The sequence below is a fragment of the Pavona decussata genome, unplaced genomic scaffold (assembly GCF_977016875.1).
Source record: "Pavona decussata unplaced genomic scaffold, jaPavDecu1.1 SCAFFOLD_330, whole genome shotgun sequence".
NCBI lineage: Eukaryota > Metazoa > Cnidaria > Anthozoa > Scleractinia > Agariciidae > Pavona > Pavona decussata.
The window spans coordinates 157591-174300 of record NW_028145718.1 but is presented as its reverse complement, the minus strand read 5'-3'; the positions used below and the strand labels follow the sequence as shown (position 1 = coordinate 174300).

At 38.9% G+C, this 16710-nt stretch overlaps 2 protein-coding genes across 2 annotated transcripts; both read left to right on the top strand.

The window, feature by feature from the left end:
- The first annotated feature begins 1207 nt into the window (after positions 1 to 1207).
- LOC146453409 (guanosine-3',5'-bis(diphosphate) 3'-pyrophosphohydrolase MESH1-like) lies at positions 1208 to 10411 on the top strand. Its single transcript, XM_085096565.1, has 3 exons — positions 1208 to 1423; positions 8654 to 8820; positions 9981 to 10411. The coding sequence occupies exons 1-3, from the start codon at positions 1232 to 1234 to the stop codon at positions 10186 to 10188; spliced, it is 567 nt and encodes a 188-aa protein (XP_084952691.1). The 5' UTR covers positions 1208 to 1231; the 3' UTR covers positions 10189 to 10411.
- A 142-nt stretch (positions 10412 to 10553) lies between these two features.
- Positions 10554 to 16160, top strand: LOC146453408 (uncharacterized). The gene is made up of 2 exons (XM_085096566.1): positions 10554 to 12979; positions 15338 to 16160. The coding sequence occupies exons 1-2, from the start codon at positions 12925 to 12927 to the stop codon at positions 15682 to 15684; spliced, it is 402 nt and encodes a 133-aa protein (XP_084952692.1). The 5' UTR covers positions 10554 to 12924; the 3' UTR covers positions 15685 to 16160.
- The last annotated feature ends 550 nt before the right edge of the window (positions 16161 to 16710 follow it).

Here is a 16710-nt window from a genome sequence, read left to right as displayed (position 1 = left end):
AAAAGTTAACGTTAAAAGAGAACGACGTTTCGACCGTCCGACGGTCATTTTCAAGTTCAAAATGAGAAGTAAAATATGTGCTTAAATACAATTGTGAAAAAACTAATGAGATACTGACTTAAAAAGCTCTAAGGTATTCACATCTAAACAATATAAAAAATAATAGCGTGAATATCTTAGAGCTTTTTAAGTCAGTATCTCATTAGTTTTGTATAGCACATATTTTACTTCTCATTTTGAACTTGAAAATGACCGTCGGACGGTCGAAACGTCGCTCTCTTTTAGCGTGAACTTTTATAGTTAAAAAAACCTATCAATCAAGAATTAAAATATAAAAGGACAAAAAAATATAATTAAGAAAAACAATATTACATCGTTGCTTTATGGACATAGTGATAGATAAAACTATATTGCGAGTACGGATGGTGTGGAGGCGCCGTGTAGTAAAAGAGTGCTGACTCCTTAAATTGACTTCGCACTCATTCTATGGAGGCAGTAAGCTATACAGCTTGTGCGAGAGATTAGACAGGATGGAATTAAAGAGCTTATCACATAAGAACTCGCGGCGCTCGTGTAAGGGAACTAGACCAGTCAAAGGAAGCGCCTCGTTGTACGAACAATCTGGACTGATAGATAATACGCAAAGCTCGCCTTTGACATCTCTCTAGATCTACTGAAAGGCATTTCAGGAGGCTATGATGATAAACAGGGCATGCGTATTCAGTAACAGGCCTTATACAAGTCAAATAGAAGAGCAAAAGTTCCTCCGACTTGACCTGTGCACGCTTAAGCTGACGTGCAGTAATTTGTTTTAATTATATATTTTTTGGCAGATTGTTTTTTAACTAACAAAAATTCTGGCGGGGGGGGGGGGGGGGAAGGGGTGGGGTCAAGCCCTCCCTGCCTCTCCTTCTATTACGGTCCTGACGATTACTCGGCTAATCGGGGATCGAACAAATCCAGCCCGGCCCCTGTGTAAGCCGTCTGTTTATACATTGTTTGTTATTTTCTTATTTCATGCCATCATACCTTTCATTTGGTTATGAAAGTCAACATGAAATAGTTTGCGATAATGAAGAGTGATATTACTGTTTTCTTCTTGCTTTTATTGTCCAGCTTCCTCTGGCTGAGGGCAGGAGCTTATGACCCTGCAACCCCCCATGCCAGACCCCATGCCATTCTAAAAATTCCAAATTCCACCGCGAGAGACTGGGCACAAAAACAAAAGAAAATGGTGGACAGTGCGATGGAAGACAGCATAAATATAGCCGGCCAAATCCTGGAAGCAGTACATTTTGCTGCCTTGAAACATAAGGATCAGCGACGGAAAGACCCCGAGAAAACACCGTACATAAATCATCCAATTGGGGTGGCTTATATTTTGTGGAAAGAAGGGGGTATTAACGACACACAAGTGCTTCAGGTAAGCTTGTGATTATCACGCACGCGGCGGGCTTTGCTGATTGTATGGGCTCGATCCATCGGGGCACTACATATTATGACATAATATGCGATTAACACAGTCTATATAGTGTAACATTTTAAGCGACTTACTTTCGTCGGTGTTTTAGTATATAGTTAATATACCGACATGAAATTAAGCAAGTAGTTATCTGCTTAAAATTTCACAGTATTAATGTACCGACGGAAAATAAGCCAGTAGTTATTGGCCTAAAATGTCACAGTATGTAATAAGTGTTAATATACAGACGCAAAATAAGCCAGTAGTTACTGGCCTAAAATGTCACACTATGTAAAGAGTAACTATATACCGACGCAAAATAAGCCAGTAGTTACTGGCCTAAAATGTCACACTATGTAAAGAGTAACTATATACCGACGCAAAATAAGCCAGTGTAATAAGTGGATGCAAAATCGGCCAGTAGTTACTGGCCTAAAATGTTGCAATATGTAATGTAAGCGGATCCAAAATCGGCCGTTAGTTACTGGCCTAAAATGTTTCAGTATATAATGTAAGCGGTTCCAAAATCGGCCAGTAGTTACTGGCCTAAAATGTTGCAGTATGTAATGTAAGCGGTTCCAAAATCGGCCGTTAGATACTGGCCTAAAATGTTTCAGTATATAATGAATGCGGTTTCAAAATCGGCCAGTAGTTACTGGCCTAAAATGTTGCAATATGTAATGTAAGCGGATCCAAAATCGGCCATTAGTTACTGGCCTAAAATGTTTCAGTATACAATGTAAGCGGATCCAAAATCGGCCAGTAGTTACTGGCCTAAAATGTTGCAGTATGTATTGTAAGCGGTTTCAAAATCGGCCGTTAGTTACTGGCCTAAAATGTTTCAGTATATAATGTAAGCGAATCCAAAATCGGCCAGTAGTTACTGGCCTAAAATGTTGCAGTATGTAATGTAAGCGGTTCTAAAATTGGCCGTTAGATACTGGCCTAAAATGTTTCAGTATATAACGTGAGCGGATCCAAAATCGGCCAGTAGTTACTGGCCTAAAATGTTGCAGTATGTAATGTAAGCGGATCCAAAATCGGCCGTTAGTTACTGGCCTAAAATGTTGGACTAGGTAATGAAAGCGGTTCCAAAATCGGCCGTTAGATACTGACCTAAAATGTTGCAGTATACAGTCGAACCTGTATTAAACGGTCACCCTCGGGGAATGGCTAAGTGACCGCTTAATACAGGTTGCACAGAATACATCTCTTACTTGGTTAAGAAAGTTCGGCGATAAAATGGTATGACGAGTAGAACATGGTATTCAAACAGACTAGTAAAACATTAACGCCACGATTGTGTGAAGCTCAATTGCCTGGCACGCTATTTGTTACCATATTTAAGTGGTTTCCTTTTACAAGGTGACCGTTGAAAACAGGTCAAGACAATGGAAACAGCTCGCTGGGACTTAGTATAGGGTGACCGCGACCGCTTAATAGAGGTGACCGTTTAATACAGGTCAGGATTACAGTAAATAAGAGGAGTAATTTTCGGGACTTTGACAACTGACCGCTAATAGAGGGTGACCGCTTAATACGGTGCCGCTTAATACAGGTTCGACTGTATAATGTAAGCGGTTCCAAAATCGGCCGTTAGATACTGGCCTAAAATGTTGCGGTATGTAATAAGTGTTAATATACAGACGGAAAATAAGCCAGTAGTTACTGGCCTAAGATGTTGCAGTATGTATTAGCAGCGGTTCCAGCCACACTGTACAATTTAAACGAATCAGAATAATCTCGAATTAACACGAAATTGTATTTTCAAGCCACGTTTACGTTGAGGTTTACGTTGTGGTTTCCGTTGTTGACACGGGCAAGCTAGACCATGCCTGATACATGTTCACCGTGTTAGCTACAAGCATTCAACAAGCAAAGATACAAACACAATGCACATATAAACAACTGCTTTATTTTGTTATACAATAAAAATATACTGACTCTTTTCAAAGTAAGGTTTTCAATGTTTTTTTTCCCGGGGTATTCAATCGATGGAAATCGATGATTGGAAATTCAATCGATATCAATCGATAAAATTAGTTAATTTGTATTGATACCTACACAAAAACCGTTCATCGATTGCTATCGATTGGTTCAGCAACCTTTAACAGACGTCACGCACGCTACCTGTTCGATCATCCGCCATTTTTAGGAAGCCCTGGGAACGAAATACCAAACAACAAAACTAAAATGTTTCATCGCTTACTACTTTGTTGTAAAAAACGAACGTCTTTTTTATATTTTGCTGCATATTTTATTTCTTTCTGACACAATTGGCGCCTCATAGATTTTTTAGTTTGTATGTATGTGATCAGTCTTCGTTTTTAAGCTCGATTAGGTTAGTTATTATAAGGCTAGGTATTGTGCTTTATTCATTATTTTGCCACAACTCATGCTGCTGTTGTTGGCAATTTCATTATTTGCAAAAGTACAACTTCTACTACCAGAATTTTTCTGTGAAGGCACGATGCAAACACTTTCCGTTTTTTGAAGTCTATAGATTGGCCAATGGAACAAACTTTTAATTTGTCAAAAAAAAATTGTAAAAAAAATTTCGGGACCCATCAATCTGCAACCGATACCAATTAATCTATCAATTGGTATTGATAATCGATATCAATCGCTAACCACGCGACTTTTTCATCAGTAGACCGCTACTATCTTTATTGCGGGCTCAAAGTGCGTTCATGTGTGCTTGAGCAAGATGGCTGACATGGCGGACAACGATTTAGATAAGGCAATTATGAAATATTTAGCGCTGAATCCTGCCGTATTCGTGAACAGTGTAAATTTGTCATCCGCGTAAAATAAAACAGGGAAAAAATTAAGAGTCACGCTTGTAAAGCCTGGTGTGGTTTTCGAGCTATCGCATTGCATAGTATGGTTTCGGGTAATGTGTTGCATTGCCCTCCCTCTTTTAATTCACGAATATGGCTGGATTCAGCAGTAGCCTTCAACAAATCTTTGTCTACCACGTCAGCTATTTTGCTCCACCAAACGTGTACGTACTTTGAGCTCTAAATTTTAAAAGATTGTAGCGGTCTTCAAATGAGCTCCAGTAGAAAAGTCGCGCCGGGATAAAAAAAAAAAAAAAAGTTGTGCCAGATTAAATTAAAAAAACGTCGCAGCAAAGGTAAGAAAGTGTCCGCCACAAGATAAAATAGATCGCGCACTAATAGGCTCTGTACTACGCATTCCTCAATGAAGCCTCCTCGCACAGTTTACGTTAATTATTTTTAAGGACGGCGCCTAGTTTTGCTACCGCGCATACGTTTGGTGAATCTCGAAATACTTTCACCATGTCATAAAAAAAGTGGTTCATACTTTTACTAAACGTATCTCGAGTTATGGCTGCACTTGTGAAGTTTGGAGAGCACTCAAGAAGCGTCTCTCGTGCTTTAAAAACTTCTCGCGTGCATCCAAAACTCGACATACGCACGCTAAGCATGAACCAATAGACATTATCACGGTTTTTGACGCCATTTCGAAGGGTAGGCAAACACGTCTTGAAATAACAGTGTTTGTATGGAAATCCGATGTCAAATAATTTTCATAAAATATTGCTTCTGAAAAATTCACAAAACTTTTGGCACTAGGAAAAGGATTTTAAGAAAAAAATTGGAGGGATGTAGCTGTGAAAGAAAGCGTCCAGTCGTGTTTTAAACTTTAGCCTGTTTGTCTACCCGTCAAAATGGTGTCGAAAACAGTGGGCCAGTTAGGCCAGTATCTAACGGCCGATTTTGGATCCGCTTACATTATATACTGCAACATTTTAGGCCAGTATCTAACGGCCGATTTTGGATCCGATTACATTACATACTGTGACATTTTAGGCCAGTATCTAACGGCCGATTTTGGATCCGCTTAAATTACATACTGCAACATTTTAGGCCAGTAACTACTGGCTTATTTTCCGTCTATATATCAACATTTATTACATACTGCAACATTTTCGGCCAGTATCTAACGGCCGATTTTTGATCCACTTACATTACATACTGCGACATTTTAGGCCAGTAACTACTGGCCGATTTTGGGTCCGCTTACATTATATACTGAAACATTTTAGGCCAGTAACTAACGGCCGATTTTGAAACCGCTTACATTACATACTGCAACATTTTAGGCAAGTAACTACTGGCCGATTTTGGATCCGCTTACATTATATACTGCAACATTTTAGGCCAGTAACTAACGGCCGATTTTGGAACCGCTTTCATTACCTGGTGCAACATTTTAGGCCAGTAACTACTAGCCGATTTTGCATCCACTTATTACATAGTGTGACATTTTAGGCCAGTAACTACTGGCTTATTTTGCGTCGGTATATAGTTACTCTTTACATAGTGTGACATTTTAGGCCAGTAACTACTGGCCGATTTTGCATCCACTTATTACATAGTGTGACATTTTAGGCCAGTGATTACTGGCTTATTTTGCGTCGGTACATATTTACTCTTTACATAGTGTGACATTTTAGGCCAGTAACTACTGGCTTATTTTGCGTCGGTACATATTTACTCTTTACATAGTGTGACATTTTAGGCCAGTAACTACTGGCTTATTTTGCGTAGGTATAATGTTACTCTTTACATAGTGTGACATTTTAGGCCAGTAACTACTGGCTTATTTTGCGTCGGTATATAGTGTGACATTTTAGGCCAGTAACTACTGGCCGATTTTGGATCCGCTTACATTATATACTGAAACATTTTAGGCCAGTAACTAACGGCCGATTTTGGAACTGCTTTCATTACCTAGTGCAACATTTTAGGCCAGTAACTATTGGCCGATTTTGCATCCACTTATTACATAGCGTGACATTTTAGGCCAGTAACTACTGGCTTATTTTGCGTCGGTATAATGTTACTCTTTACATAGTGTGACATTTTAGGCCAGTAACTACTGGCTTATTTTGCGTCGGTTTATAGTGTGACATTTTAGGCCAGTAACTACTGGCTTATTTTGCGTCGGTATAATGTTACTCTTTACATAGTGTGACATTTTAGGCCAGTAACTACTGGCTTATTTTGCGTTGGTATATAATACAATATACCGACCAAAGTAAGTCGCCTAAAATGTTACACTATGTAGACTGAGATAACAACATATTATGTCGTTGTCGAAACCGCCATCCATCGGTGCACGGGCTGATGGATTATATTTTCTTAACGCTAGGATAACCATGTTATTGAATTATCACCAGAGTTACATATTTTCCAACGCACGAACATAAGGACAGGCAGGCGCAAATAAGGGTTTAAAAAGAGTCATAATATTTTTATATGTTAAAACTTGACCCATATGATAAAAAAAAAGAGGTTAAGGTTTTTAAGGTTTTTATTATTGTGCACTATTTATGGCTCACAACAAAAGGAAGTTACAATATATAAGAAAAGTAATATAAAGATAGCATTAAATTACATAAATGTGAAAAGTAAAATGTGCGCAGTGACCAAAGGAGCTTAGGCTTTCGAGTTGGTCACTGCCACGTGCAACTAACTGGCATATAACGTGCAACTAAATAGAGCAAAAAAGTAAAGAATAATAAAAGAGCAATAATAGAAACATACTACAATTTTTACATAAAAAACAATAGGAATGATAATTAATAGTGAGGGGAATACCTTTTAAATACCCAATATTCATTGGGCATTTAAAAGGTACAATTTGTACTGCTTCCAACCGTCCAACATCCCGGGCATAATTCTTTATGTCGGGCCCTTCTTAATACCAGCCTCATTTTGGATTTCAATTTGGAAATTTGCTAATTATTTCAAATCCAAAAATGGCATGTGCACCTCCATGCCACTAATATGTCTGAGTGCTGCCAATTTGTATTAAGTGTGTAAGGAGCACTTGGACCATCTCCAACTGAGTTATACAAAAATCTGCTTGAATCCTGGAGGATGAATCTAGGTGGCACAGCAGAGTGTTTACAGGCACTGACTGGTAGTCTGGATGTCCTTGTTTCAAGTCCTCTCTCTGCCCTCTTAGTCTCTAGATAGGTTGCTTTGTATATACCTAATAAACCAGTAAGCCTTCCTACCCATTGTAATTTTTAGAGGTGGTTATGTTCTAGTTTGTATTATTTCTTTCAGTCACTTACTGTTTCCCCAATTTGCACTACAGTGCTAAATACATCAACACTTTAATTAAGGTTCCATATATTTTTTATGAAAATTCTTGCTATTATGAATAACAACAACAGGAATAATAACAATGATGATGATGATGATTATAGTGATGACAATCTTTAAACAGCTAGTGCATTTATCACAGTTTGTGAAAATGTGGTTTTCAGAACAGTCACGGAAAGAACTTTCTTGTTTTATTTATATACTTGTTGATTTTTCATAAATTTTGTTGCCCCCTACATACCCCCCTGCCCCAAAGATTTTTAAACTAAGGTGTCTCATGGTTAAAAAAATGTAGGAATTTTTTTATGTAGAAATCTACTGAATCTACATGTGGAAAGCAACTGAGATCCATAATCAAACTCTGTTACTTTAATTTCTGATAAAACTATGGGACATTATTTTGCTCCAAAGCCTTTAATTAAAATATGTATTTTAATAGTGGTAATGCACTTAGCTACCCAAAGCTAGTTTACCTGCATTCCACTCAGAAATAACTGGAAACAATAATGAATAATAATATAAATCAGAAATTAAAATTTACTTCTCTATAAAGAGAATTAAATCTTATTTCAAAGCTTTATAAGTGTTGTAAGGACATCATTTCATAAGTTTTCCAAAATATCTATTTGTTTTTTGGAACAGCTTATGTTGAACACCCTTCAACATAAACCTACGAAATCTAGTGGTGAGCGTTTGAGGTCCAAAATCAAATCTGTTGTTGGATAAAAAAACAGCCATTTTTGGACTTATCAAGGTTTAATCTCTTGTAAAGCAGCTGAAGTCTCACTTGTAAAATAGCATCCTTACCAAACTAGTGTGAGTGTATTATTCAATCAGTGACACAGGTATACAGGAAAAAATAGAAATCTGAGTTCCCCTAACATGAGTGGATCCTGTGCCCTAATATTTTGTGGTCGAGTATTTTGTTACTTCATTTCTTACTGTCAATTCAATATATCTTCTTACTTGGGCCACAAAGAATGGTTATGAGTACAATATTAAAGTTTCATTGTTTGTTTTACATGTAAATCTCATCATCCAAATGAAGGCGGCCATTCTTCATGACACTGTTGAAGACACTAGTACCACTTTTGATGAAGTAGAATCAAGATTTGGACCTGAAGTTCGACAGATTGTGAGTGAGGTGACAGATGATAAAAACCTGCCAAAACTGGAACGTAAAAGACTTCAAATTGTTCATGCAAAAACGTGCAGGTTTGTATGATATATTTGTATGTTGTAAACTGTATGTGTGAAATTTGCTCCACTTCACCTGGTGTTCACGTCTACTTGTATGGCTTGGTACAGGATGGGTGATATTTTCACCAAAAAATATTCACTGAAAGTCAAAAATATGCAATGAAACTTAAACGAGTTTCAATGTATTGTGGATATTTCCGTGTTTTGATTGTGAAGTTTGCACAGCAAAAGTATCAATGGCCATATTGTACTTGTGTGGAATTCTTAGGAATTTAAATGGCCTTCTGGTGAAAAATGAAAATGTATTGATGTTTATCATACAAAATGTGCAATGCATGCAACAACAGTTCAAATTTGGAATTTTTTTTTAATTTTTCGACCAATAATAACTTATTTTAACGGCCTTCTTTCAATAAGCGCACTCTTTCAGTGATTGCTACCCTTGTTTCAAATCCAATAAGTGCGCCGCCCCAATCAGCGTCCCAGTTCGACTAATTTTTGCTATCCGGAGTTTGATGAGAGTGACAGCGAAGCTGCGGATATGTAACATTCTTTACAATTTCTATTATTGCTCGGATTTGTAGAGTCCTAACACACATGCAAGTCATGAATTAAACTGGATTACGAACATGAACACCACAGCAAAGAACCGGTCATTACAGGTCCCCCCCCCCCCCCCCCCCTCACCCGTAGCATTCTCCCAAGTCTCTCTTCCAAAATAGTCTACACGTATCCCGGCATACACTACAGGGTTTCATTAACCTGACCTCACAAGCTGTGAAAATAACAAACCAAGTTCAGTGAAGCAACCAGTTGCAAGACCCTGGGTAAATGTTTTAGATGAAAACTAACTTTTTATTTAATTTCGTTATGTAAGGAAATTGCATCCAGGGATATTAATCCAGAGAAAGAAATTGTAAAGACAATACTTCAACACGCATGCGTTGATAAGACTGAAAGGTAATGTGTGTTGTAGATGAGGAATGGCTCGAGTAGTTTTTACTACATTAGTTAAATTACCCCGAAATTGTGCCTTCAACAAACCAAAAATGCCAGAAAGAGAGTTGTTCGTAGTAACATGCCAGCCTTTTCGCAGTTAACAAAGGGAAATTTATCTTTAACAACTGTACTGATTTTAACAAAACATTGATTTCTTTGTTTCTGGTTTATTTCAGCCACAAAGCCAAGCTTGTTAAACTCGGTGATAAACTCAACAACTTAAGAGATCTTAATCGTGTAACCCCAGAAGGATGGACTGAAGAAAGGGTTACTGAGTACTTCCATTGGGCGTGTAAAGTTGTTGAAGGACTTAAAGGAACCAACGAACCTTTAGAAAAAGAACTACATAACTTGTTTGTTCAACGCGGTGTTGTTGAAAAATAGCACTTTGATATTTAGTTTTTCCTCCCAGGTTGTTGTCAGAGCTGTAAAGTCTATTTTGGGTTTATTGTATTTACTTTATAGCTAGTGGGGCTTACAGAGATCCGCTATATAATGCACTGGTTGCCTCTGTTTAACAGCAACAGTCAAACTGAAAGGTAAAGAACAATATTGTTTGAAAACTAAACTTGTTATGAAGAACTAGCAAACAATCGCCGGAAATGTACGACTTACAATTGTGTTGGCTTATCCACACTCTTCACATATCATGATCCTTTAGGCGGTCCGCGCTTGATTGAATACTTGAGGCTTATTTGCATAACAGAGGTTTCCACACCTTTCGCGCGTTCACTTTCGCGCTAAAACTAATAAGCAAGTCTTAAACAAGTGCAAAACACGGCCATCTATCCCTTACACCTCTAGTGGCCGATTATGAGAACCATTCTCGGAAGCGGCCAGCTCTCGAGTTACGGACGCCTTTTCGCGTCTCGAGGGTATCCGCTTACGAGAGCTTCCACTGTAATCGCTTCGATATACAAAGTTTAAAAGCCGACCGATCTACTATTTTCATTTTTAGTGACAACCACACTTTGTACAAAATTCAAGTCAGCAATGAAAACTTCAAAAAGTAACATTGACGAAGCTACGAAACTCACTTCGAAACACTTAACAGAGGTGCAGCGACCTATACGCACATACGCACGTGCGTACCTGAAAAAGTCGAAAATAAAATAAAATAAAATCAGGTAAGATAAAATAAAATAAAATGAATAAAAAGCAAGTAAATAAAACATAATAATTTGATAAAAAAAACCCCCACAATTTCAATAATTTTTGAGATAATTTTTATAAAGCAACGAAGTGTGTTTTTTCACACCCCGAATGTCGGTTTCCACAGAGAAGCGACGTGTTTAAAATTAAAATTTCAGTTCAGGAAATCTTCAAGACCTGACGGAAACTAGTGTCGCAGACATCTATAACCACTATGGCGAAGACATGCATATGTGCCATGATTAATTAAAACGAGAAGTGAGTAGGTGTCCGCGTCATAAGTGGCTGTCGGTTGAAGATGGGATTCCCCAGACCTTGGTGGAAACGCTGGACTTTTCTATCCCAGAATTTTACCCTGGAATTGCTGTAGCAGTCAATACACTTGTCACATACCCTGTGTCTACGTGTGCTGCAGAGCGGATTTTTAGTAGCATGAAGAGGCTTAAGACGCTACTTCGGGGTGCTATGTCAGATGCGAGGTTGTCCTCGCTATCCGTAATACATATTCACAAACACAAGGAAATAGACCTAAATGTGGTCATTTCTGTCTGCTGGAAGGAAAGACAGACGGTTAGCTTTCTGTTTGTAAAGGTAAACCGTTATATCCCTTATGCCTTTATGGAAGCTGAAGTATCTACAGTTATATTAATTTATAGTGCCTTAGTTGTGTTGGTCTTGGCGATGAAGATCTAAACATGTACACTTTGATTTTTTGTTTGTAGATTTGTACTGAGTAAGCGCGTACTTAATGCTGATCAAAAACAATGATGTGGCCCACAGTGCTAAAAAATGCTCATTGTGAACAAAACCCTGAGATACCGCTAGCTTGTTGGCTAAATGAATAAAAGGGTTGAAGCACTTCAATGAACCCAACAAAGCAGAAAAGAATTTAACGACGTAATTGCCATATCACACTTACAGCATAACCTCACCATCCTGACAGTAAAGAAAATTTAATCATGGCATCATTGCACGTAAAAAAAGATTGACGGCGGGAGGGGGGGGGGGGGGGGGGTATTTGGAAAATTGTGCGTACCTCTAGAAAAATCCTGGCTACGCCCCTGCTTAACTTCAACATTTTCTAGAACCGGTGCACTATTTTCTGTGTACTTAAGAAATAAGAGACTAGACTTCTTTATCACACAATGGAAAGACCCTTTTTAGCGCATTTTCGAGTATTTAAATTGTGTCTTGAACATATCATACTATGAAGATCAGTTTATGAAACCTTGACAGGATATATTCGCTTTTCTTCTCTTTCTTATTTTCCCGAAGTATTGTATATGGGTATATATATGTGTATGTATAATTATGTATATTCTACTTATTTAATTTTCTCTTATCAAGTTGCTTAAAAGAACGAATGCGTGTACTTATCTACTTACTTATATTTATATTTACTAATTTATTCTAATTTTATTCATGTTTGTAATAATTATTTTTAAAAGTTACACAGCTCGCCTCTATTAGCTCTGCTATATGCAGGCTGTATATTCCTGTAAAAAATTTAAATTTATTAAATAAAGCTTTGTGTTGTGGTTGTTGTACATAAATGCGAAAACGCAGTGACATCATTTCTCTTTGGCTTGAGCGGAAAACTTAACGGCTTTTTTAAACTTTGTTTGTGCTTGACTAAATTGTACAACGATACAGATCTCTTATTTTGACATTGAAGGAATATCAGTCGCCAATAAGTTATTACAGAACAGACCACTGGTTGCAGTTGCGCTGTCAGCTGCGCTTGTCAGGTTTGTTCCCATAAACTCTTTTCAACTTTTTTCACCTTTGTCAACTACGTTTATGTAATAATAATTATTGAAGTTCATTCTCACATTTGTAATTCATTTAAAATATAATAAAGCTACCCTTTGAAGTTTAATGTAATTAACCAATGAAGACTCAATGGCAGCTGAAGTAGTTAAAAGTCATAATCGATGACGGTGGTTATTCCTTAACGTTATTCTGAAGATGGCGCCACTAAAGAAGGCTCTAGCTTTACTTCTTGTACTAACTTGTTCAGTTGGTAAGTACGCTGAATCTGGCTTTCCAATACTTTTCTGAAACTCTAGTGGATATCACAAAGCGGCGTTCAAATGCTTCCCCTTAGTTTTGGGTTACAGTGTTTCATAGATTTGCCATGCTTAATTTTGGGTGGCTTTGAAATTTTACCGTAAATTTCTATTATATCCAAAAAATTTTAAATTGACTTTTTGCGGCCAATGTCAGGATTGAAGATAGCATACATGAGTGGGATCCTACGGCAACCCAGCTCCCCTGCATGCCGCGCCGGTGGGCCGGTAAACAGAATAAATACATCACTTGGATATATCATTTATTGTCAGTGCGTCGATTCTTTTTCAAATAAATATGGGGAGCTTTAGCAAGGACGACGGCAACGGGAACGCCACAAAACAATAGGCTTAATGAGCAAAAACAATGGCCCTGCACTTGCGTTATATGTTTTGGTACATTTCTTTGCCGTCATCAGCAAAACAACGTGAAATGGCCAAATTCAAGGCTTTTCGGAGAACGTGAGCACAAGACGGTAAATTTTTCATTATCCTTCGTTACTTGAACGTCGTGCCTATGAATTTAGTTCCCGGGTACTTCGCGGCCCACATTCTACAAGTTGAACGAATTGGAATAATCGCGAAGTAATACACGTAACGCGAACGTCTATTTACTCGGGCCGTAAGGCAGACCGAGTTGTAGCATTATCAAATTCTTTTTTCTTTTTGGGGTCGCGATGGGCCGAGAGATAAGACTTCGGGCGACGAGTTATTGTTCTCGGTCTCGTTTTTTGTACTCGGCTGGTACGAGTTACGTTTTTTGTCGTGTTATCGAATTCATTAAATTCTCGGTCGCGTTCTTTGTTATCGGGCCATGAGGAGTGTTTACAATATGCGAGCTAGACGTGCGAGGCATGAACGAAACATGCGAGGCATGCGAGGCATGAACAACCCCAACTAATAAACTGCTAACCGTTAAGCTAACCGGGGAGCTATTTAAGCTAACCTAAGTGCTATTTAGGCTAAATGGAGTGCTCTTTAGGCTAACCTGAGTGCCTCAAGGTTAGTTTTGTTTAACCGAAAATTTGGCCGCTAAATCAGTCTATGACCTCGCGGGCCAAGATAGATAAAGATGTCTCACGTTTACTATAGAAAAACGATCAATGTAGAAACGGTTTCTGTCTTCAAATGAAAGGTGAATAACAAATGCTTTCCCCTGAATTTCATTTAAAAATATAAACAGCGAAACATTGAAAAACGTACAAGGATATAAGCATACGCGTGATGCGCAACGTTACTCTAGATCGGGCGGGGGAGTAATCAACAGATGCTTGGGTAGGGAGGCGCGGCCCGGGCGTTCAAACCCTGACCCTGTTTAAGACACAATTCTTCGATTTCCCTATCCCGTTTAAGTCAGAATTCAAAATTTTCAGGTCCTTTCTAAGACATTTAACCCATAATCACACCCTGTTTAAGACTAGAATTAAATAAAAATACACTAGTTTCTTACTGTATTTTAATGCATTGGCAATCACAATCTGTTTAAGCCATTAGGTCATGTAGGGATACCCTGTTTAAGACAGAAAGTGATGAAATAGATACTCCGTTGAAGACAAAACACCCTGAAAATCATACCCTATCGGGCTGCACTCCCTGCTAAGGCCACATAACGGAGTACCCCCCGCCCCCCGGGTCTAGATCATACCGAAAATTACGATCCATCATTGACCCGGCGTCACATACATATTAGGACCGTACAAATGGTTTCTGTCTCTAAACGAAAGGTGAAAACGCAAGGATTAAAGCCCGGGGATAGTAAAAAACATTCGTATGACAAATGTCGTTTTCCCCTGTATTTCATTCTGACTGCAAGAAATACAATTCTATCTGGTGGTTACTTATTGCCTCACTATATCTCTGTATCTATGGTAGCCTGCGAGCAAGCTCTCTTGGGGGTGGGGGGGGGGGGAGGGGGAAAGAGGATCCATCCCCAAGAGAGCTTGCTCGCAGGCTATCTATTTGGGGAAATTGGCGATGCTGGAAGTTATCACTGTTAGAAGATTGTAGGCTTTACGCACCACACAGTCAAATATGGCCCGAGTATAAGCTGGAAACAGCTTCTCGTTTCAGTAACGTTTACGTTGGCGTTGCCGTCGTCGTTGCTAAAGCTCCCTTATGTCTAGCCGGCAGATCACCCTTGGGCAGAATTGACTGACCGTTGTAAGGAAGACATTACCCTTGTGGGGAGATAATTTTAAATGGATAGGCAGTTTTCCGGCAAGGCCGGATATGGCATTTCTACAGAGATAGCTGTTAGCAAAAGTTCAAGTACGTTTCCATGTCTTAACCACGTTTATTTCATGTTCATATAGCAAGCGGCTTAAGGTGTCACAAGTGTGCGAGCTTTTTGTCCTTCGACGATTGTAAATCAAGCCAGCTTCAGTGCCCCCCAGGGTTTGACCGATGCTACAAAGGAAAAATCTCCTACAGCGCCAAATCACATACAGTAAAGCAGTATGGTAAGGGATGCATGACTGCCAAGCAGTGCTCTGACAACGACAATCTAACTTGCAAGAACTTAAAGGAGTCTGGGTTCTCTGACGTCACATGCCGCATGGATTGCTGCAGCGGCGACAACTGCAACGCTGGCGCAGTAACTAACGTCAGCGTTATTTTGATATTACCGTGTGCACTGTTTGTATTGGGGTATATTTACTGAGTGTTAATAACTATTGCAAGGTGGTCAATTTTTGCGGGATAACGGTTTACAAAAAGCTTCAGAAGAAAGGTATACACTAAGAGAAAATAAACCTAACCAAACCAAGTGTCTGTTTTCTTTGAGTAGCTGGACAGCAAACGGAGACAGCAAGCGCTTCTTTGAAATGGTAACTTTAACTTTTGCGTGTGAACTGTGTCATGACTTCTGAGACTGCAGAGTGACTCGGACCCCCATTACCCCTGACCAAGCCGCCAGTCATTTCATTGTAGTTACCGGTTCCTGCAGTTAGGACGTCAAGCTGTTTCTTTAATTACGTCTCAGAACTTAAAGTTCTAAAAGTAATGAACGCACCGTTTTTGATAAATCCCGCAAAACTTGTTGTTTTCTTCCAAGGGGAACAAATACACAACATCCAACCCGCCTATCCAAACCTTTCTTCAAAGATCTATCGATTATCTTACAAACAAACCAAACAAAATTTCTCAAGGTCCAGGCTCAGTGTAAAGTTGTTTTTGAGTTGGTGAATATTTTTCCAGGGATCAAATGTTACGCACCCCCCCCCCCCCGCTACATTTCTACCTTTAGTTCACTTCCAATAAAGAATCCAAGAATTCAAGGGAGACTCGCAAAGGTACTATCGACAGCTTCATCACAAGCAGTCATCAAACCACCTTGTCACAGCCTTTTTGAAGAATGATAAAAGATTTGTAAGAAATTTCTCTAACACAAGAAAACGAAGATATGGCCATGAAATTTATGGGGTTTTTTACCTCAAAAGTGAACGCTTTGGCACTAATTCAGAAAGCGTTGAAAACGGAGTTTTCGTGTGGAAAACGCATCCAAGGTTTTCCGTCCATACTAGAATTTCCACATCGTTTTCACCGTCGCGTAAAAATCAAAACCACTTAGTAGGCATCCTTCAGTCTCGGAAGACAATGGTGTGCGCCCTGTTGGGTCAGTCTTTCTGTTTAGCGCAGCGCCGGATGTGGCTCAATAGTCCAATCCTAGCATGGCAGTCTCTGCCAC